The sequence below is a fragment of the Cladophialophora bantiana genome, assembly GCF_000835475.1.
Source record: "Cladophialophora bantiana CBS 173.52 unplaced genomic scaffold supercont1.14, whole genome shotgun sequence".
In the NCBI taxonomy this organism is placed as follows: Eukaryota; Fungi; Ascomycota; class Eurotiomycetes; order Chaetothyriales; family Herpotrichiellaceae; genus Cladophialophora; species Cladophialophora bantiana.
Window position 1 is genome coordinate 1,159,166 of NW_015971588.1, and position 21,413 is coordinate 1,180,578.

General features: G+C 44.5%; 6 protein-coding genes across 6 annotated transcripts; 4 read left to right on the plus strand and 2 right to left on the minus strand.

Annotated features, from left to right (window-relative positions):
• Positions 1–164: 164 nt before the first annotated feature.
• On the plus strand, positions 165–1,987 carry Z519_09219 (uncharacterized protein; the record flags this gene model as incomplete). The annotated part of the gene is made up of 3 exons (XM_016766943.1): positions 165–367; positions 415–1,472; positions 1,521–1,987. 3 exons carry the CDS (start codon positions 165–167, stop codon positions 1,985–1,987), a joined length of 1,728 nt encoding a protein of 575 aa, XP_016617241.1.
• Positions 1,988–2,117: 130 nt separating this feature from the next.
• On the minus strand, positions 2,118–2,762 carry Z519_09220 (uncharacterized protein; the record flags this gene model as incomplete). Its single annotated transcript, XM_016766944.1, has 1 exon — positions 2,118–2,762. The coding sequence occupies one exon, from the start codon at positions 2,760–2,762 to the stop codon at positions 2,118–2,120; it is 645 nt and encodes a 214-aa protein (XP_016617242.1).
• A 235-nt stretch (positions 2,763–2,997) lies between these two features.
• On the plus strand, positions 2,998–4,230 carry Z519_09221 (uncharacterized protein; the record flags this gene model as incomplete). Its single annotated transcript, XM_016766945.1, has 6 exons — positions 2,998–3,176; positions 3,237–3,333; positions 3,391–3,473; positions 3,519–3,757; positions 3,808–3,969; positions 4,034–4,230. The coding sequence occupies 6 exons, from the start codon at positions 2,998–3,000 to the stop codon at positions 4,228–4,230; spliced, it is 957 nt and encodes a 318-aa protein (XP_016617243.1).
• A 51-nt stretch (positions 4,231–4,281) lies between these two features.
• Z519_09222 (uncharacterized protein) lies at positions 4,282–5,462 on the minus strand (the record flags this gene model as incomplete). The annotated part of the gene is made up of 3 exons (XM_016766946.1): positions 4,282–4,420; positions 4,477–4,802; positions 4,857–5,462. 3 exons carry the CDS (start codon positions 5,460–5,462, stop codon positions 4,282–4,284), a joined length of 1,071 nt encoding a protein of 356 aa, XP_016617244.1.
• A 497-nt stretch (positions 5,463–5,959) lies between these two features.
• Z519_09223 (uncharacterized protein) lies at positions 5,960–7,713 on the plus strand (the record flags this gene model as incomplete). The annotated part of the gene is made up of 4 exons (XM_016766947.1): positions 5,960–6,050; positions 6,106–6,224; positions 6,286–6,472; positions 6,539–7,713. The coding sequence occupies 4 exons, from the start codon at positions 5,960–5,962 to the stop codon at positions 7,711–7,713; spliced, it is 1,572 nt and encodes a 523-aa protein (XP_016617245.1).
• A 1,548-nt stretch (positions 7,714–9,261) lies between these two features.
• On the plus strand, positions 9,262–9,626 carry Z519_09224 (uncharacterized protein; the record flags this gene model as incomplete). The annotated part of the gene is made up of 1 exon (XM_016766948.1): positions 9,262–9,626. A coding segment is annotated over one exon (363 nt), but the record flags the coding sequence as incomplete, so codon positions are not given.
• Positions 9,627–21,413: the final 11,787 nt, after the last annotated feature.

Genomic DNA, 21,413 nt, shown 5'->3' on the forward strand with positions numbered 1-21,413 from the left:
CGGTATCTCGGGAGCATAACAGAATATTTGACAAGTCTGTCAGAAGGGAACTTCATTGAACGACATTGAAAAAACTGTTTCATTGGGAGATTTTAAATCTTGGAAAGTGCCTTCATCAACATCAATCCCGGCAGATCAAGAAAATCCAGACACAAACATTGACAATGGGCGACATAGGTCAGATCTCGTATTCATATCAAGATGTACCTATTGGCACACCAAGGAGTCTGCGCGTCGTGTGCATGGGGATGGGCTACTCGGGATTGATGATGGCAATGATTATCAGGTCGAAAATGGCAGACACAAATCTCGAGTTCCAAATCTACGAGAAGAATTCCGACCAGGGCGGAACATGGCTCGTGAACAGGTAAATTCTCCCACGGCGAGCACGATGTTTTTGCTGACCTGGACGAGATATCCCGGCTGCCAGTGTGATATTCCCGCCCACAACTACGAGTACAGCTTCGAACCGTTTCCTGAGTGGCCCAACTACTATGCGACGTCGGAACAGATTCACGAATACATGAAGAAGACGTTCAACAAATACCGGTGTAGTGAGTTTGTGAAATTCAATCACGAGATCAAACGTGCCGAATGGCTCGATATGCATGGAAAATGGCAACTTACGGTCGAGCAAAATGGCGAACAGTTGATCGATGTCTGCGACGTCTTCATCAACGCCGGTGGAGTTCTCGACAACTGGAACTGGCCGGTCATACCGGGGATCGACCTTTTCGAAGGGAAGCTGATGCACTCTGCGGATTGGGACCAGTCTTATGATTTCACGGACAAAGCGGTCGCCGTCATTGGCATTGGTTCATCTGGGATTCAAATTCTGCCCCAAGTGGCCAAAAAAGCCCGCAAAACCGCCCTATTTGCTCGATCCCAGACCTGGATCACACCAAGTGTGGGAATCAGCGAGCCGGGACCAGATGATCCTGATGTCGACGAGACCCTCAATTACTCTCTTCAAGAGCTCGCACGATTCAAAGCGGACCCCGAATACCTCCGCCAACATCGGAGGAAACTCCAAGATGGTCGCATTCAAGGCTTCAAGCAATTCATCCTGGGGTCTCCTGACCAAGAAGAGGCAATGAAGATGTTCTCCGTGTCGATGAGAGAGCGCTTGGGTACTTCGGACAAAGGCCGGCAAATCGCTCAACAACTCGTGCCTGAATTCCCTGTAGGGTGCCGCCGGCTCACACCTGGACAGGGGTTTCTGGAGGCTTTGTTGGAAGATAATGTCAGCTTGGAATGGAGAAACCTGGACCACATTACTACAAAAGGCATTGTCACCAAAGATGGCCGACTGATCGAGTGCGACGTGATTTGCTGTGCCACCGGTTTTGACAACTCTTTCAAACCGCGATTTCCCATCATCGGCAAGGGGAACGTTGACCTCGTCGACCAGTGGGCCGACTCACCCGAGGGATACTTTGGAATCACGGTGGCCGGATTTCCCAACTACTTCAGTATGTCCCATTCCCGGGTATGAGGCTCCTACTGACGAGTGACTTTAGCGTTCATCGGGCCCAACTCGCCCATCTCAAACGGGTCATTGGTTCAAGCGATTCAGATCACGGCGGTCTACATCGCCAAATGTATCGCCAAGCTGCAAAAGCAGGGAGTCAAGTCGATGGATGTGACCGTGACCGCCCAAGATGATTTCAACGAACATTGTCGGGCTTATCTCGCGAACACGGTCTGGTCGTCATCCTGCAGCAGCTGGTACAAACAAGGGACGACGGACGGCAAGATTGTGGCCATCTACTGTGGTAGCTCGTACCATTTCATTGAAGCACTGAAAGAACCACGGTGGGAAGACTATCACTTTGAGTATTTGGGCGGCATTCGACCCAATCGCTTTGCATACTTGGGAAATGGAATGACACTCGCCGAGACCAGAGGCAAGAGTGTCGGGGCGACACAGACTATGAATCTCGACGAGTACTGGAACTTGTTCAACTTGCCCAGCATCTTGGAGTAGTGCTCGAATTGTGGGGTTTTATTGTCCAGAGCTTCTGTCAACTATTTCATGATTCGGTACTGGATGATACATACACTATTGGCGTGGGGACAAGGTGCCTTTTTTTCACATATCACATAAGTCAACCCATTCAAAATATTGCGTATCGATCTATCTTGAATACTCTTCTGTGAGGGCGCTTCGCCATTCTCATATCGATCTTCTTCGTCCACTCCGACACCACTGACTTGGTCCATTCCGAACCTCCAAGACCGTTCTCTCGGTCGTACTGATGCACGGCCATGAAGGGGCCGGCATATTCGGCGCATTCTCCGCGCTGATCCAACAACTGATATCGGCTCCCAGTGCGCCACCCTGGGATCTGCATCAATTTTTGGATGTGCTCGGTTCGATACCATGCGTGGTAGTCCTCCAGAACCTCTGTGTTGTTTTCGGGTGTAAGCGAATTGACCACAACGATGCCATCGTCCGGAGGGATCTCCTTGCCCCTGTGCGCGGCAAAGTCTAATCGTTTGTAGAGGAGCAAAGTCATCGTGGCCCTAGGAGAGGACCATTCTTGCAGCAGTTTATCTAGGTCCACCGCGTCAACGTTGTTGATGTCGTACACAACTTCTGAGCGGTACGGTTTGGTGGGATCGGGGTCATCGATTGCCGTGAAATATTTCTGCTGAGTCGCCCACGGTGTCTGCTTGAAAGACTCAAGTCTCCAGTGGTCGAAATCATCCAGGCTGCCTCTTGGGCTCAGTTGAACTCTCAGATAACCCGGTTGGCCCATCTTTTCGCATCGGATCGGTCCTTGACTTTTCGAGGGATAGTCTGATCTCCAGGTCGATGTTTAATAGTCCGACCGGGCTGGATCTCCGGAGTTCGCGGAGACAGGAAATCCGATAATCTCCTTGCGACCTCTAGATGGTCTGGAACGTTCTTTGCTGGCTTCGACACGAGATAGTTCTGGAAGAAAACTACTCGCGCCTCATCTCGAAGCCAGCTTCCATGCCCATCCAACAATTATGAACCGCGAAAAGCTTCCACGGTTTGACGAACTTCCTCTGTCGGCAGGAGACCCTCCCTATTCAGCTTGGGGCTTGTGGAAGGATTCATCCCTGGGATCACTCAATCATTTGACTGCGGACAGAGTTCTGCAAGCAGCAAGAAATCAAATCATCACAGGCACACGAGTGTGTCTCAAGTAACTCTGCACTTTTTGCCATAATTTTCCCCATCAGCAGCTGACCAAATTCTTTGCCAGCCTTCCTCTCAATGCGATCAACCCTGGCTTGCTTGGACGCCCGAGCTTTGAGCAAAAGCTGATCAATAAGGAGCCTCATGTCATCAACGATGATAGTGTAAGTTGGCCCCGTGGTGGAGATCCAGAGCGGAGCTGATCACATTTCTTTTACTAGATCTCTTTCAACACTCAATGCAGCTCTCAATGGGATAGTTTCCGGCACTTTGCTTACCAAAAAGAAAAGATGTTCTACAATGGGTAAGGATATCCTACGGCCCAAAGAGTACGGCCTGACTGGTGCAGTATCACCCAAGATGTCATTCATGGGCTAGATAAACCTGGTGTGAATGGAATCGGAGAATGGGCGGAACAGGCTATTGCTGGGAGAGGCGTGTTGATCGATTTCTACGACTGGGCTCAGACCAACGCGTACGAGTTCGATCCTTTGGCAACTTCGCCCGTCACCGTTGAGCAGATCAAGAGAATAACGGCAGAGAAGAATATCGAGCTCCTGACAGGCGACATTCTTTTCATTCGAACCGGTGCGTTATCCTTCCGGGCCGTCGCTCTTCGTGACTAACAGACACCGCAGGTTACGTCTCAGCGTATCGTCAGCTTTCTGCAGATCAAAGGAAAGACATATCAACCAAATTTGCTTTCCCAGGGCTGGCACAGTCAGAAGAGACGACTCGTTGGCTGTGGGATAGGCAATTCGCCGCGGTAGCCGCGGACTCACCCGCGTTCGAATGCACGCGTAAGTTCTTCAACGCAAACCCTGTCGCAAGGACATGTTCTTCCTCGACTGACCCTTGCCGCAGCACCAACTGATCCTGAGTATTTTCTTCACCCAGTCCTCCTTGCGGGCTGGGGAACTCCTATTGGAGAGCTCTTCGACTTGGAAAGGCTATCAGAGGCATGTGTGAAGCTAAATCGGTGGACATTCTTCCTCTGCAGCGTTCCATTGAATTATAGCGGCGCTGTGGCAAGCCCACCCAACGCCATGGCCGTCTTTTGAGCATTACCAGAAGTCTGCGCAGGCTCTTGGGGTCTTATCTCTCCGCATTCATTACAGCGACCGGCCGGTCTTCAGTAGCCATTGTATCCCTTCCCGCAAATCATTATCCCAGATACTGTTACTCCGGAGTCCATTCACTCTTCTGAATCCATGTGGAAGTCCCGGGTAAATCTTCGATCGAACTTGAACGCTGTGTAGAAATTCATGAGCAATCCGGCCTCTCCTTAGGGTGATGATCTTACATACCCGGAAGAATCTAATTTGTCTGCAAACAGCATGCCATGGTCCCTCAGCGGGTCGTTGCCGCAGACCAGGATATGTGTCGGTGGCATTCGTTCCATCACTATTTCGCTGCAGAGCAATGGATTGGTGATGACATCCCGTCGACCTTCATCGTCGACTTGGAGCATCTCGGCGAAAGCCTCGACTAAAGAATATGGCAGCAGCGGAGCGTGCCTGCATTGGATTGGGGATGATTTTTCTGGTCTTTCAATGGCATGGAAAGGAAAACTATCGGGATGACACAGCCATGGCATCCACAGAGCCTGACCCTGGATCTTGACATCGTTGGCCTTTCCACAGTTGCTCAGCATCACACATTCTCCAGTCGAGCGAAAGCCACTTACCATCCTCTCTCTGACCGTTAGACTTGCGGCCAGGTTGGCACCGCTGCTGATCCCAGCGACGTACAGGTCGATATTCGGGGGAAGGCCTAGGGTTTGTGGTTGATGCAGAACCTGGCATCTGGCATCCCACGCGTCGTCAAATGGGTGGGGATACGTCCATTCAGGGGTGTGTCTGTAGTTGATCGAGACCACAACGATGTTGCCCTGGCTGGCCAGCTGCACACACGTCCCGTCCTCGGTCGACAAATTGCCGCTGAGGAAGCCACCGCCGTGAAAATAGAGCAACACTTTGCACGAGTCGCCATTCTGGAGTTCTCCTAGTTTCGTTTCTTGACTGCGGGCGATCGGATAAGGCCAGTAAACACGGGCGCCGATCTCTTGAAAGTCGCGGCAGAGGATGGACTTCGTCTGCGTGGTAACATCAAGACCCTCTTGCTTTTTCAGTGCGTCTTCGCTCGCACGGCACCGAGCCACATTACTCGCGGTACGGAAGGTTCGACGCTGTTCTTGGGTGTTGAGCAATGCCACAGGAAATACAATGCCTTTGTCCTGGACAAGATTGAGCCATTCCTCACAGAGGCTTCCGAACTGGCTATAGTCTGCCATGGCTGTCTGTCACGTGGACCAAGTGTTGCCCCAAACCTCAGCCACCGTATTAGGTTTAGTAGATCGTTGACTTCCACCTTCTCAGGCGCCGTGCAGTAATTAGAAGATCTTCATAGTGTTCAAAAATCGATTCATAGCATGTGTCCTGCAGTATACAAAGCGTACGGGCTTCTCGGCCTGGATGGTGAAAAGGTGATTGGGAGATTGTGTTCTCGCAGATTGTAATCTCCGGATCTCCGGTGTGACGGCTCTCGAGATCACCGGGGGGGGTGGTAAACTTCATGCTTGCGTGCAACGAAAGGAGCCCCTGCCCACGGGGGAAAGCCTAGAATAACCTGACCGCCCCGCGGGGTTGGTGGATGAGGAATATATATCACACTGCCTCCTGACCCCAGATTTCGCCCTTAGGATATATGTAGGTATCGAAGTCATAGGTGCCCGAGATCTGTGCTCTTCATTCTTGGACGAACGAACTAGCCAACCGACCACTCGTCACTATGGCTGCCAAGCAACGCGAGTTCAACTTGCGAAATTTTTGGATATGCTTCTTCATATCCATGGGCAACGTCGCCTTCGGCTATCCAGCCGGTGAGAATACCTTGACCCAGAGAACAGAAATACATGGGAGCTGACATTCCCGCAGCCATCATCGGCACCACACTGTCCCAGCCAGGATTTCTGAAGTACATGGGTCTGGTTACTGAGCATGGGCTTAGCGCCAACGCTCATGGTTTGATTGGGGCCATGAATGGTGTCTTCCAAGTACGAGAACCTTCTCTCTGGACTACATTCTAGACGTTGATGACTGTCTGTGTTCTTTTAGGCCGGGGCTCTCTTCGGGATTTTCACCGCCGAGATGATCATGGACAGATGGGGCCGAAAGTCGGCCATTCTCTACACCGCCACCTTGTCTGTCGTCGGAGGGGCGCTGGTAACGGCCAGTCAAAGTGTCGGCATGTTCATTGCTTTCCGATTTATTGCTGGAGCCGGGTCGGGATTGATACAAGTCTGTAAGTGAACAAGATGAATCGATTCCGGCGCGAATCATCTATGTCTGACGATACTTCCTTCCTCAGGCCCAGTTTACAGCTCGGAGCTGGCCCCACCGCATTGGCGAGGATTCTTCGTGGGAATGAACGGCATGCTCATCGCCACAGGCTATGCTTTCGCCGCTTATATGGGACTGGCCTTCAACTCGATCCAGAATAGTCCCGAAGCGCAATGGCGCGGCCCGTTAGGCATGTCTATCGTCTTCTCCACGTTCATGATCTTGATCCTCCCTTTCATTCCCGAGTCGCCACGGTGGCTTTTGATGAAAGACCACCCGGACAAGGCTTGGGACGTTGTGAAAGATCTGCATCACGCGCACAATGATACGGGCCACGAATTCGCGCGTCGCGAGTTCTACCAGATCCGGAAACAGATCGAGCTGGACCGGACACTGGACCATTCGTGGAAGCACATGTTCCAGAAGCCAACGTACCGTAAGCGGAGCTTGCTGGCCATCGGATACGCCTTTCTCGGAGAGAGCACGGCGGTGCTGGTCATCACAAACTACGCGTCAGTGCTTTACGGGCAGCTGGGCTATAACAGCCACCAACAGATCTGCCTTCAGGCCGGCTACCACACGGTCCCAATCATCGGGAACCTGGTCGGAGCAATGCTGATTGATAAGATTGGACGTCGTCCGCTGATGCTGCTGGGGCTCGGAGGCTGCGCGGTGTGCCTGTCGATCGAGGCTGCCATGGTCGCGTCATTTACGGGGGAAGGCCAGGCGCACAGCACCGCGGGATTGCACATGGGCGTAGCGGCGCTCTACATGTTCATCTTCATGTACGCGATCGGCGTCGACGTGGCTGGCATCGTCTTTTTCGGAGAAATGTTCCCCAACCACATCCGGGGCAAGGGCTTCTCGCTCAGCGTGAGCACCAAGGCCCTCACAGACTTGGTGTACCTAGAAGCGGCCTCGACGGCCTTTGCCAACATCGGCTGGCGTTTCTTTTTGGTCTTCATCTCCATCGTCACCGTCGGCTTCGTCGCCATGTGGATCTATCTGCCGGAGACCAAGGGCCTTCCCCTCGAGGAGGTTGCTGCCATCTTCGGTGACCAGAACGAGGTCATGCTGTACCTGAAGGACATCAAGGTAGATCAGGACTCCGACAAGCTCAAGATCCACCACGTCGAGGACGAGCATGAAATTGTCAAGGTGGTCACCGACGACATGATCAAGGGCGCCACCGAGCAGCCTTGAACACAAGTTGACCGGTCACCTACAAACACTTAATTGCCTGTTGAGGCTCGCATGCTTGTGGGTGCCTAGGAACTCAGTAAGAGCACTACTCGCGCTCCACCAGTCAAGATTCCTGTGTCTAACGGTCTAGCTTGTGCACAGTGCGAGGAGTTCAGTGCCTGCGACTTGCTTCGCGAACCTCGACCCCACGTTCCTAGCCAGACTGATCGCCAATCGTTGAACTCAGGCTTCACAACGATGAGCAATGGCTTCTGCTTCAAAATGTGACATCGTGACAGATTTAATGCGAAAGCGAACCCTAATCAAATACAACACCCTCAATAAGTATGGCAATCTCTTTCACGTGATGTACCTAAGCCTTCCGATTTAGTCATATCGACAAGACGTTTGTATTGCGTCCATATATGCCCCTCGAGCCACAAGACGACTGCCAATAAGCGCCATTCACGGCGGGGTGGTGTAAAACAAGAGGCTCGGAGACTAACGTGCATCCCTACGCAATGAAATGTCTGGTGCGGAGTCTGGTGTCCGCATAAGTCCGGACTTCTCATGGCGTCTATATACGAAGACAGTCATTAGGTGGAAGTTTCCATTGGACAGATCCGAACGGCGTCAGATCCCTGAAACTTGCCGGCCCCCCGGCCAAGCATTATTCTAAGGAACGTCCACCTGCTTCACGGACTTTGGGCCATAATTACTCGCGAGGCTCGTACCCTGCTCGCCTGGAACATTTACGGATCACCTGAGTATACGTGATCACAAGGGCTTGGCACGCCAGACGGGTTCTCGGTCGAAGATGCCACGGAGGCTAAGTCTTCTTAGAGAGTCTACACAGTACTATCGGAAGACAACCAATTACATACTCAGCATGACAACAGAAAAATGGTCAACGCAGCCCCGGGTCGTCAGGGCTGAAGAAGAATGGACTTATTTAGGGACATGTCAATGGGAAAAGATAGAGTGCAAGGATCCTGACTGTGCCGCGGAAAACCCATTTTCACCGAGTCTACGACTCAAGTGCCCACATGAGGGAATGCGAATTGGTCCTGCGTGTCAGAGCATCCACAAAGCAGGACTGCCCGAGCCGACATCAGAACCCGGGGCTGATCCGTTATCACCAGCGGCCAAAACAAGATTCCGACATTGGAAGTGTCGTCTTTATTCGGCCGGAACCCGAAACTCTTGCATACAGCGCGTTCAACGTCATGCCCTGACAAGCCAAACGGCGGCACCTCAGTGTGAAGTCGGGCGGGGTTTGGCAATGGCAATGGGCAATGGCGATGGCGAAGGTCCTGGGCGAGTTGCACCGTTCTCTGGGCAGGCTATTTATCGTGCATTCAAGCTGCCCCAACACTATTTTTCCGCTCGTACTGGTCGTTCTTCGACACTTCCTCGTTGACAGCAACGTCATGGTGATTCCAAAACGGGAGCGTCAGCATTGTTCAGCACTTTCATCCTGGGCATTGGGTGCAGGAGAGAGATGCCGGAGTGCTATACCGTTGGCGCCTCCACGAAGATGAAGTCATCCAAGAAGCCTTTGATCGGATCATGACGCAGCTCATGGAACGGCAAAACGGCAGCACCGCGCCCCCACCGACATTAGAAGAGGCCATCGGATCGCCGCTCGGGAAGAAGAGGGTAGACAGGGAAATGCTGAGCGATGACGGCAAAGCCGAATTTTGGATCTGCATGAACAATGTCGAGTTGGGCAGTGAGGTCACTGTGCTTCCCTGCAATCATGGGTTTCATGAAGAATGCGTGACTTCGTGGCTGAAGGAGCAGGATACTTGTCCGCACTGTCGAAAGCCCATCAGCTATTCCGACGAACGCCAGCGCTCGGAAGCGTCAAGGCGAAGAAGTCGGCGAGCATCCTCGCTATCAAGTCCACGGGCATACCAGCCGGAAGGCATGCGGTACAGCCCAATCCCGATTCCAGAGAGCTTGAGCGAGCTCAGGCGGTGGAGGCAGTCGGGGCGGCAGAAACGGAGGGGTTGGATTGACTGGTTGGATCAGAAACCATTTACCGCTTTCTTGAAGGGGGTAGCATCCAAGGGCCCGAAGATAAAACCTTCCCGTTGCACGCAAGGAGGAGGGATTTCCAATTGCGGGCAATTCCATAACAGCTCCTGCCATTGCTCACGCTCTGACACACTCCGCAATTCACAGACGCGTTCGGCAATACCGTCCAGGATTAGATAACGGTGTCCACTTCCGAGCATATAGAAACACCAAAGCCTTGTCTAATCCTCTTCCAGCACCTAGTGAGGAATCGTATCAATTATTTTAGTTGGGCTAGCTCTGAGCGACCCGCGAACCACTGCGCAAGGTTCAACCGTTGCGCCTTCTCCAATCCTCACACCTAAATAGATGACAGCTTTAGCACCGATTACCACTTCGGAAGCTATAATGACGTTCCCTACGATCCAGAAACCCTTAGTGCCTTTCCTATGCTTAAGATCTTTGCCGTAGTCTATTATTAAGATGGTGACGCCGGGAGCGATGATAGTTCGAGGTTTAATTTTAACTATATCGGCATCGTTAAACGTACACCTTTTACCTATATACACATTGTCTTAAATTTTAAGATTGTATCTATATGTGTATGTGAACGGCGCCTCGATCTTAACGCCGAGATCGATATAGTCTTTACTGTGATTCTAGATGAGAATTTATGAATAGTGTCTTAACTTAGATTAACTACTTTAAGTAAGAGATTACTCACTTTATATTCGGTAAGTTCACTATCTAGCTTATAAGCCGTATTATATCGTTTAAGAGTCCGTTCGCACCGTTGACGCTCATACACTAAGGTCGGATCGAAGTAATTATACTAAACCGATCTTAATATCTTAGATTTCTTAACGTCTTCTTAACTAAAAATTTTAAAGTTAGATTTCGGGTAGCGGAAGCCAGAAGATAACATTCGAGAATGAGTTAGTTCTATTAAATGACTCGGAGACGAAGGGTACGCGGGCGTATACTCGGGCTAGTGCTATTAACTTTATTATTGTGGCGAAGGAGCCGGCGGCGGATGAGGACCTATAGGCGGCGATGCCGTATACTAGAAGAGATATTACATTTATACGCTAGGCTAATCTTAATGAGAAGATAGAGAATTTTGAGAGTAAGATGCGCTTTTAGTTAGCGATTAAGATATTTCTCGAGGTCGAGCACTTAAAGACTACTCTAATCGACTGACATTAGATAAAGGGAAGACATAGTTAGAGCTAGAACTTTAAGTCTATTACGATGGCCATTATTGTTAACCATAATTAGACGGTGGGTTTTAAGGTTCGTTTCGTGGTGTGCTCGACTCATATGGAGGTGGAAGCTGCTCATCATTATTATCTCTAGATATCGGTTTCGCATGACCGCCTTCATAATGGGCGGGTGGACGACTCGGATGACTAGTTTTCATCTGAGGCCTAATAGAAGGCGGAGCCTTAGATATATTAACCTAACCGTCCTTAGACTATAGCGGCACAAAGGTGTAGGCCGGGAGGGGCTTAGTTGGAATGACGCGCCCGCTCACACTGTAGCCTTTATAAGTAAAGCCACCTCGAACACACTGGTTGCCTGTTGAGTGTAGAAATTAGAGAACAGTAATTCGGAAGTGAAGTTAGCTAAACTCACAAACTGGTTGGGCTTCATTACATTTCTTCTTCCGTCTCCGACATGTTAGATAGCCTGTCTTTATTCTTTTGCTGAAGTTTTGTTTCCGTTTCGGTGCAACCGCTGTAGCGCGCGTAACGGCTTCTTGGCTATATTGGTGATCCTTCGTCCGCCCGTTTGTTGTGAGTTGGGGTTTCCAAGGCCAAGGCTGTACTTCCAACGTATTTACTTCCCGTTACAACACTCCCACCATCTGCTCTTCCACATTGTTGGGCCGGCTACCGTTGACGGGGGAATGTGACTATATAGGCCTTTCAGAATGCCACGTATGTCCATTATGCTCCTCGGCGCTATTCTGGCAGGAGGGTGCTGCACTGTGGCCGCCACTCTTAAGAACATGCAGTGCACGATCGGTCATGTGTTGTGGTCCCGGTTTCCTGGCCTGGCTATACTCGTATGCGCGCTGCTAAGCATACGCCACGAGATCATTCGAGCCGAGTCGTTTTCGCTCATGTTGCTGACCATACAGTTGTGGATACATGCCACTGTGAACCTGGGAAGGATGTTCGCTCTCGCTCGGAGACTGATCTTGTGGGGACGCCAATCTGCTAGAGGCACTACTCTCACTCTCTGAAGCTTCGTCAATAAGGATGTATCATGTTAGTGACTCGATAACTGACCGCTAGCGAAAGCGTGGTTAACAGAGACAGACGCTCGTGAGCCGGCATTGGTGCCTGGGGTAATTTCATGCTCCGAACCATTGCGACAGATTGGAGCTGAGACGACCATCCTTGACAAGCAGTTCGGTTCAACTCTTCACCGGCCGGCCCAGCCAGGCTGAGTGGTCCTCCAGAACCACCCCGATTCCCCCACCCCTTTTGCCCTCGACTGCTGAAGAAACCCACGGAAAGGGGATTCAGATGCCCATACGAGACTTCAATGAAAGCGGGCGCTTTCGCCGACCAACTCTTCTGCAGGAACCGTGCGAATGACGATTTTCCAGCTCAGATTCGCTAGCATTGTTTGAGATGCCTGGAACGTGGAAGCGGGCGACGCGCACGGTGAAAAGTATATGACCCGTCACCACCGGAAGGAGAAAGGAAAGCGCCCGCAATTGCTCAAGACGCTGACGCAGGAGAACCACGGTCGTAGGCGCCACTCCTGGATAAGAAGGAAGGTCCGCGGAGGTCACAAAGAGCTTCTCTGGCGAATAGACATATCGGTAAGCGTCAAGCGCTGAAGCTGGAAAGTGCTATTGTTGTCGAATGTGAGGTACGTGCGAAGCGCAGGCGGGAGTCGGAAACGGCGGGGCGATGATGGCTGCGGTTTAAAAATAAGCCGATTGCAGGTAATTCGGCCCCGTATAGATTCTCACGGAGGTTTTCCTTCTCTCCATTCATGTCACGTTCGGCATGTCTTCAATGCTCGATCGGGGACAATAGCCACCATCTACTTACGCAGAATGGTTGAAAGGCTAAAGGGAAGTTCCAATTAGCTCTGTCCCTCCCTGGAAAAGGCGAGGATTCTACCGCTTCGAAAATCGAGCAGAGTCGATGATGTCAACCGCATAAAAGGCTGACGGGGGATCGGGTACTTATGCTAGGCCCTGACACGGGAAAAAATTACTTGAAACGGGACGGAAATCGGGACGCCAACCTATGGACCCGCGTGCCAGACTCCGAGATTGGTGACGCTGGGCGGCCACGGACTGAGGATCCATGTTTAGCGCGAGGACAAAAACGGTCGTCGAGGGGGCAGAGCGAGGTCGTGGGTGAGGGTGAGTGAGTGAAGGTGAGTGAAAGGTGAGGGCGGGTGAGAGAGGGGGTGAGCGATGTTTAAAAGCGGCGCCAGTCGGGTGAGGCGCGAGGTGAGCTCGGCGTCGATTTACTTCCTCTTGAGCCGCCAAGATATCACGCATGGTTTCAGCACAGGTTTCAAAATCTAGTCGAGGCATCGGTCCACACTAAGATGACAACGACCTCGTTTTCGTTGGAGGAGGTCAACCGACTCAGGACTCCGTATCGCGTCCGCTTTCCTAATGGCTTTGACTCTAGTCGCGGATAGGTATCCCTTCCCGCCAAAGCGCTTCAAACAGTTCTAAGTAATACATTGGCTTAGTTTCACGTAGTACTTTTTAGATGATATGCCCTTATTCTTCTTAGAGATCTTTAGGTCGGTGCGAGGTTACTATTTCTAGGTCTACGTCTATTAACGATTCTAAGGCATTAATTATTAACGATAAGTTCTAGCTAGTGGAGTTTTAAGTAGAGTAATTCTTAGGCGGGCTGTAACTACGTGATGAGGCTAAGTTTATCTTTATGGCTAGTACGTAGGAGAGTTATAGAAAATATATTTAATAGCTTAATAGTGACGATAGATTAGAGGCGACGAATAAACGATATCGTTTACTTTCGAGTGACTATTAGGTTCTTTTATAATAATGATAGAGGAAAGTCGGCTTCCTTAGGACTCCCTCGATTACGCTTTAGTCGTGAACACCTTAGATGATCGATATGTATATCCAGAGTAGGGAAGTGCAATAAATGAGCTAATAAACGGGGTTTCTAGAAATGTCTATATTTCCGCTACGATTTCTTTTCATCGGAAATACGTAGACCCTATCCCCGAGAGATATATTAAGGAGAAAACGAATTAGAAAATAATGATTCATAACGAGTAGTGAGGGCTACTTAAGCGCTTAAGAACGACGCCAGTTCGGAGAATAGACTAATCATTATCTAGAAGCTATCTAGAAAGACGGTGGTTATTATATTAAGTAAGTTATCATCATTCTATCCCTCTACGAAGATAAATAGACTTATAATCGACGACTTTCTAATACGACTACCGCTTAGTCGAATACTTAGTTAATTCTATCTAAGTACGTAATTATCTATATTAATCCTTCCTAAACTTAAGGTAGTATTCTAGGCTTAGAGAAATAGTTTATACTAAATCTCTGCGTTCTTCGTCACCGCCACGACGTTCTAGCTGTCTACAACGCTTAGACTAGTGAACATAGGATTCCTCTTTATTCATATTTAATTCGATTAACATTATAATTCTATAATCCCCATTAAGATGTCATGGTATGTGCTTTATTCTTAAGGTGGCTAATCTAACTCCTAAGGCTTTAGACTTCGTCCGTCATATATCGAAAGTTAATTTTCGACTCGTGAATATAGTTAATAGCATCGTCGATAATACGGCACTTTTTCATGCCAGTGGAGGATTCAATCATCTCAATATAGTTAGAGGCCTCACTCTACGAGCGTAGCCGATGTTTAATCTCGTATAGTGTATAACATAGTTCTTTTAGTTTATTTTTAACCTTATCGCGATATCTTCGTTCGATGATGGAATGAGCTTATCTTTTATCACTTATTCTTTTTCTTTCTTAATTATATGTTCTGAAATTAGTCTTAAGTTCTACTCGCCTCCTTACACTAGAACTTAGAGATTTAATGCGTATTTATAGTTCAGAGATTATATACGGAGAAGTTATATTAATGTTATTATTATATATAGTTAGTGTAATGGGAGAAGTTAGAAGTGGTGAATAGCGTTATAATTGGCTAGGGCGCCGACCCTAGACTATGGTTCTTCTTATATAGTTCTGGGGGACTATCTTTCATACAATACATAAGTAACTAAGTTACTAATAGAGAGGACTTCCCCTAGTTAAGTGTGCGCGTTAAGAAGAGACCATACTCACCGTCGTACGAGTTAATGCCTATGGCTAGTAGCCTCGCCCTAGTTTAGTGATACCATCAACAAGATCTTCGACGAATACTTACAGATGGGCGTCTCTCTACGAGCGATAAGAGAAAATTACGAAAAATAACTAAAATAAACTACTTATTAAACCAATAGAACTAAAGAATTGCCTACCTACCTATCTAACTAAATCTAGAGAAACTAGCTATATATATAGAACCGCTGCGCAGAGTATACTATTTAAATCACTGGCTGAGTAAGTCTATCCCGCTGTACGGAGCGATTTACGCTGACTATTCATAGAGACCGCTACTCGAGGTGCCTTTTAGAATTACTAGCTATATATATTTACTACCACTATGTAAGGTAGAGACTAACGACTTAACGACTATTTAGACTACCTAGAAGAAATGAGAGAGAAGTATCTTCTAGAAATATAGGAATACGTTTAACCCTAAAAACTCCTAACTTAAGAAGCTTAGAAGGAGTCGAAGAACGCAGATCTACTTAAGAAATAATAAAAATAAGCGATTAGACTAAACTCACTAAAATAAGCGAAGTTAGAGCGCTACTAGCCGGGAAGTGAATCTAGAATTTTAATGAAAATTACTAGTGAAGATAAGAAAGAAGCTTAACGAGAAAGTCGATGAAGAGATAAAAAGAAGAAGAGAAAAAATAATAATAAAAGTACTAAAAATAATAAAATATCTAAATCTTTTAGTTTCGTTATTAAGATTTTACACTATTTCGATTATAAGAGAAGAAGTAAGAATAATTTAATAAAAAAAATGTCGTCTACGGAAGGATCGAATAGTAAAGGAAAGCTAGAGTCTTCTATAATATTAAGTATTAGCTTATAAGATCTATCGACGTCGAATTCGACGGTATAATCGTTATACGTTCCTCCTACCGTAATATTAATAAGAGAAATATCTTAGAGCTTAAACGGAAATAGTAATCTTTTATACTTTAATAAGAAGAACGCTATCTTTTTCTTTAAGAAGTTTAAAAAACTATATAAATATAATTAAATTATATTAAGCGGAGAACGTATTCGTAGATCTATTCGCTTTATATCTAAAGTAGAGAAAGAACGCTATAAAGAGCTCGCTAAGTATAACGTAATAAAGTAGAAAAAGTTTAAAGAGAAGATCTTAGATAAATATAAAGATCGAGACGAAGTATAGTAAATAATAAGTATTTAATATCTTTAGGCACTCGCGAAGTATCGACGAAAGAAGTCTTAAAGTCTAGAGCTATATCTTCGTTAATTTCGTAAGACTATAATTTATCTAATTAAAATCGAAGCTAAGACTAACTATACTTATCATCGCCTTCTTTTATTAGAATTACTAAAGACTTATATAAATAAGATTCGAAAGAAATAGAATTTAATAAATTAAAAACCGGAGAATTCGAACTTTTAGAAATATTGAAATTAGATAAAAGAACTATAAAATATTAATAATAAAAATAAGAAATTTACGTAAGAAGTGCTTAACGAGAAGTTCTAAGAACTAGCGTACGAAAGGAAGACTCGACCCTTAGTCGTTCGAAAGAAAGAATCGTAAGAATAACGTCGTCGTAACGACCGCACGAATAATAAAACGAAGTTCGATAAAAATGCTCCGTCGCTAATAAATCGACCTTCTACTTCTAAGAGAAATAATTAATCGATGAAGAAATTATCTCGTTTAATGAAAGCACTAACACTATTAATCTAGACGCGAGACGCTATTACTTTAGACTTTATAACTCGACTAATTAAGATATTAAAAGGCGTTCCTTAGAAAGCGATCTAGCTCTTACGTGATCAGTAATTCTAGAATCGTTCGGTTCGATTTAAAGAAATATCGTAGTACTACGATAGATAGTCTAGTCGATGAGTTTAAACTTAAGTAGTTCTAAAGAAAATTATTTTCTTTATAATTAGCCGGGATACGTACTACGAGATAATTCTTAGTAAGTATACTAAAAAGCTATAGAAGCGTTATATCTTAATTCGAAATATAGAATCGCTCTTAGAAAGTTTCGAGATTAAGATCGTTCTTTATCTACTCTATTAATTTCTACGAGAGAGATAAAGATAGAAAGATTAGAATAGATTACGCGAGAGATTAATAAGAATTTAAAAGTTACGTTTAAATAGCCTTATAGTATACGAGACCCTAATTCTACGTCACTAGAAGCGAGATTAAGTATTATTTACGTAGTCGAATCGAGATCTAATTACGCTACTCTAGACGACTCCGAAGATAATTTCTATATCTCGAATGCTATAGATCTAAAAGAAATTTATGTAGATTAGCCCTAGAGTAAAGCTTACGTAGATACTCTAGAAAAGCGCTTAGCCCCTTAATAAGACGAATATATATAAGCGAAATACTCTCGGATTAGAGCTTACGAATCTTCGGTAGAAGAATCGAGACGATATATAACGCGACGAACGAGATCTAATAAAGAAATCGTATATAACGGAATCGTAGATAATTCGCTAGATTCGATTAGCTCGACTAATTAGAGATCGAGAATTTCCCTATATAATATATAGAATAAGCGGTTACGTAACCCGACCTCCTAGAATACTATAATAAGAGATTCACTAGGGCCCTCTTAGCTTCGTTAGATATTATTATGTCCCCGAACTATAAAAGAGACTACGTACGAACCGCCTAGGTCTAGATCTAGATCTCTTCGAAAGATATTATTATAGAATCTAAATAGTGCCGGAAAGATCGTAAATTATCTATTAAACTAAGAGATCTTAATTTAAATAGAGAACTTACTATCGATAAAAGAGATTCGGAACGAGTAGTTCTTCCGTAAATATTAGTATTACGACGAAGATAAGTAAGAGCTCGTTCATTAGGGTTATACTTTAAGAGATAGCGGCGTAAGACTTACGTAAGCGAAAGAGAAATCTACTACTAAAGTCGGTACGATGTAAATAAATTCATTAGTGAATCGCCCGATTCGCTTAAGACTATACTATAGTAGGTGCCCCTATCTATCTATAAAGATAAGAGGCCGATATAAAGACTCCTTACTAAATACTAAAGCCGAGATTAATCTAATAACCCTCGCCCTAGTTAAAGAGATGAAACTATCTTAATATATACGAAAAGCTAAGTTTATTTACGACGCCGTAGACTTTAACGACGACCGAGAAAAGTTTATAGAAATAATTAAAGATTTTATAGTTAGCATCGCTAGAATCGAGGTCTTAATAAATATCTATATAATAAATATTATAGATCTAACGTATCGTTTTATCTTAAGAAGATCATTTTAGAAGGTAGCTTAAGAATTAATCTAGGAAAAGGACGAGGATACTTATATTATAGGTTTAATGAATAGCTACGTCGATAAGAGAGTATAAATAGTTATATAGACTACTTCTAACTTCGATAAGAATCGAGATATATCTACGATATTCGAGCTTATATACTTAGCCTCTTTAAAAGACTAAGCGAGTATAAGACGATGAAGAAGCCTATACTCGCGTTAATAAGGGCTTAGAAGAAACCTAGAACGCTAGCCCTCGACTTTAAGATAGACTAGGACAATAATCTAATCTTAATAACGAATTCTTTCGTAATAAGCGACGACGACCTCTAGAAGCTATAGTTCTTAGTTAGACCTTTCGACGTATAGAATAATGAGTAATTCGTGAGATCGTCGAGGCTAGTTAACGACGAAGCCTTAAGATAAGACCTAGAAAATAAATAGCGATATAAACGTCTTAGATTTAAGCGGTCGTTAAAAGCTTAAATTAATACTCTCTATAAGAGAAAAGCTAATAAGATAAGGCCTATAGATATCGATCGATAGAACGGCTTAACATTCGGAGAATTACTAAACTAGAGAGTAAAGGCTATTACGAAGAAATAAGCTACGTTTAACGGACGATCGTACCGATTCTCTAAATAAATATACTCTAGACTTATAATATTTTCTTACGAGGAACGTCTAATATCGGAGCGCCTAGAAAAGCTAATTATCGAACCTAACTTAACACTCCTTAAGAAGAAAGTCTTAGTGAAAATTCTATATAACCGAGAAGACGCTTTAGCCTAGAATATCGAAGAGATTAGAAGGATCTATTACGATATAGCGCCGCCTTAGGCGATCCGAACTATATCGTATATTCTATAGTAGACGAAGAGTTTTCTAGTCTCTAAGATACTCGAGCCGATCGTAATTAAGCTAATTAAGAATAAGATTTAGTCGCGCCTCTTTAAGTTTAGTTATAGCTCATATAGAAATCTCTTCTTTCTAGTTAAAAAGAAAAAGTTTAGAGAATATCGACTAATAATTACTACTTAGAATATTAATTTAGTGATAATAAGGGACGCTAACTTACTCTCTTCTTTAAACGACTTTATTAAAGAATTCTTAGAAATATAAATAACTTTCCTTCTAAACTAGCTTTCCGGATACGATTAAATGGAGCTTATAAAGAAGAGCCGAGATCTTACGGATATTTATATACTTATTGAGTTAGTTCGATGCGTAATATTATCTTAAGGAGCGACTAATTCTATAGTCTAGTTTATACGTATTACGAATCGCATTTTATACGAATAGATTCCGGAACGTACACGACTATTCTTAGATAATATCGCGATGAAAGAACTAAAGACCGATTACGGATAGAAAGAAGTAGTTCTAGGAATACGTCGCTTTATATTAGAGTATTTAACGAATCTAGACGAGATACTAACTAATCTCGAAAGGGTCGACGCTACGATTATAGACTAGAAGCTATAGCTCTATATAAATAAAATCGAAGTAGTCGGGTATATCTACGATCGAGATAAACGATATCCTTAAAAATCGAAGATCGATAAGATTCGAAACTAGTCTATTTCGACGAACTAACTAAAGCTCCGTAACTTTCTTAGAATCTACGTATATTATCGTATCTAGATCTTTTATTTCGTAATTATTACTAAATCGTTATACGTCTTACTCCGAAAGAATATAGTTTAAATCTAGAAAAAAGCTTACGATGAAAGTATAAGCGCCTTAAAACTTATCTTATCGTCGCCTCCTACTCTAGTTAGCTTAGATTATAGTGAGAATAGCGAATAGATTATTCTTATAGTTAACGCGAGCGACCGAGAATAGAGAGGCGTAATTATATAAGTTAACTTAATTATCGAAATCCGTTAAGCTATAAAATACGAGAGCGAAGTATAGATAAAAGTCGAGCTAAAATACGATACTCTTAAGAAAGAAGCTCGGGGATTACTAAAAGCTCTTAAGAAGTTTAAAAGATAATTATATACCGTACGCTTTATCGTAGAAACTAACGTAATAACTCTCGCTACGTAACTTAATCGATAATCGATAGATTTACTAAGAGTAATAATTAATTAATAGTTAGTCTAGATTCGTAAATTTAACTTTAATATATAATATATATTTAGTAAGAAAAATATAGTTACGAATATTCTATCTCGCCGTTCTTTAATCGAGAAAAATCTTAAAGAGACGAAGAGAGAAGAAGAGATTAACGATTAGATCGAGGTGAGAATACTAATCGTTCGCGAAAATATTCGTCCGATTAAATAAAACGTTACTCGCCGAGATTTCGTAATAATACGACTAATAGTAGTACGCGCGAGAGATCAATCCGCGAGCTTAGTAGTACCGCGCGTAGTCTAGCTCTTTAAAGATAAATACTTAGAAGGTTCGAAGTAGCTTACGAAGTATCTTTAAGATTAATAGCGTCCTTACGAAATAAGTAATAAGAATTTCCGATAGTTATAAAAGAATTTAATGAACTTCTTCGTCCGCGGGGGCCATTTATTTAGAAAACTAACAGCGAATAGACTAAGTAGACGGGTGATTAATAATAATACCGAGAAGAAGAGAATTCTCGAAGCAATGTATAATGATGCTAAATACTTTAGACGTAAAGCTATATATTAGCGAGTAGCCGATCGTTATTTCTAAGAGGATTAGTATCGGAACGTTTAGAAATTCGTTAAGATCTACTCGGAATATTAGTTTCGCGAAAGTAGAAGATTATATAATAAGATATTTCTAACATTAGTCGATATACGCTAGAAGTAGATTAATATCGATTACACTTTAATATCGATATCTTAAGGAAAAAGATATCTTATAGAAGCGCGAAATAATATAAGCGACTAAGTTAAATCTAGAGATATTATATCTATTAATAGTATAATAGTAACGAAGTTTTTATACGAAGAGATTATCTATCGTTATAGTCTATTTAGAAGATTAGTATATAACGGCGAACCCGAGAATAAGAGATAAGTAAAAGAACTCATCGAAAAATATAGAATTAAACGCGTAATTACTTCGGTCTATTACTCTTAGATAAATAAATAAATAAA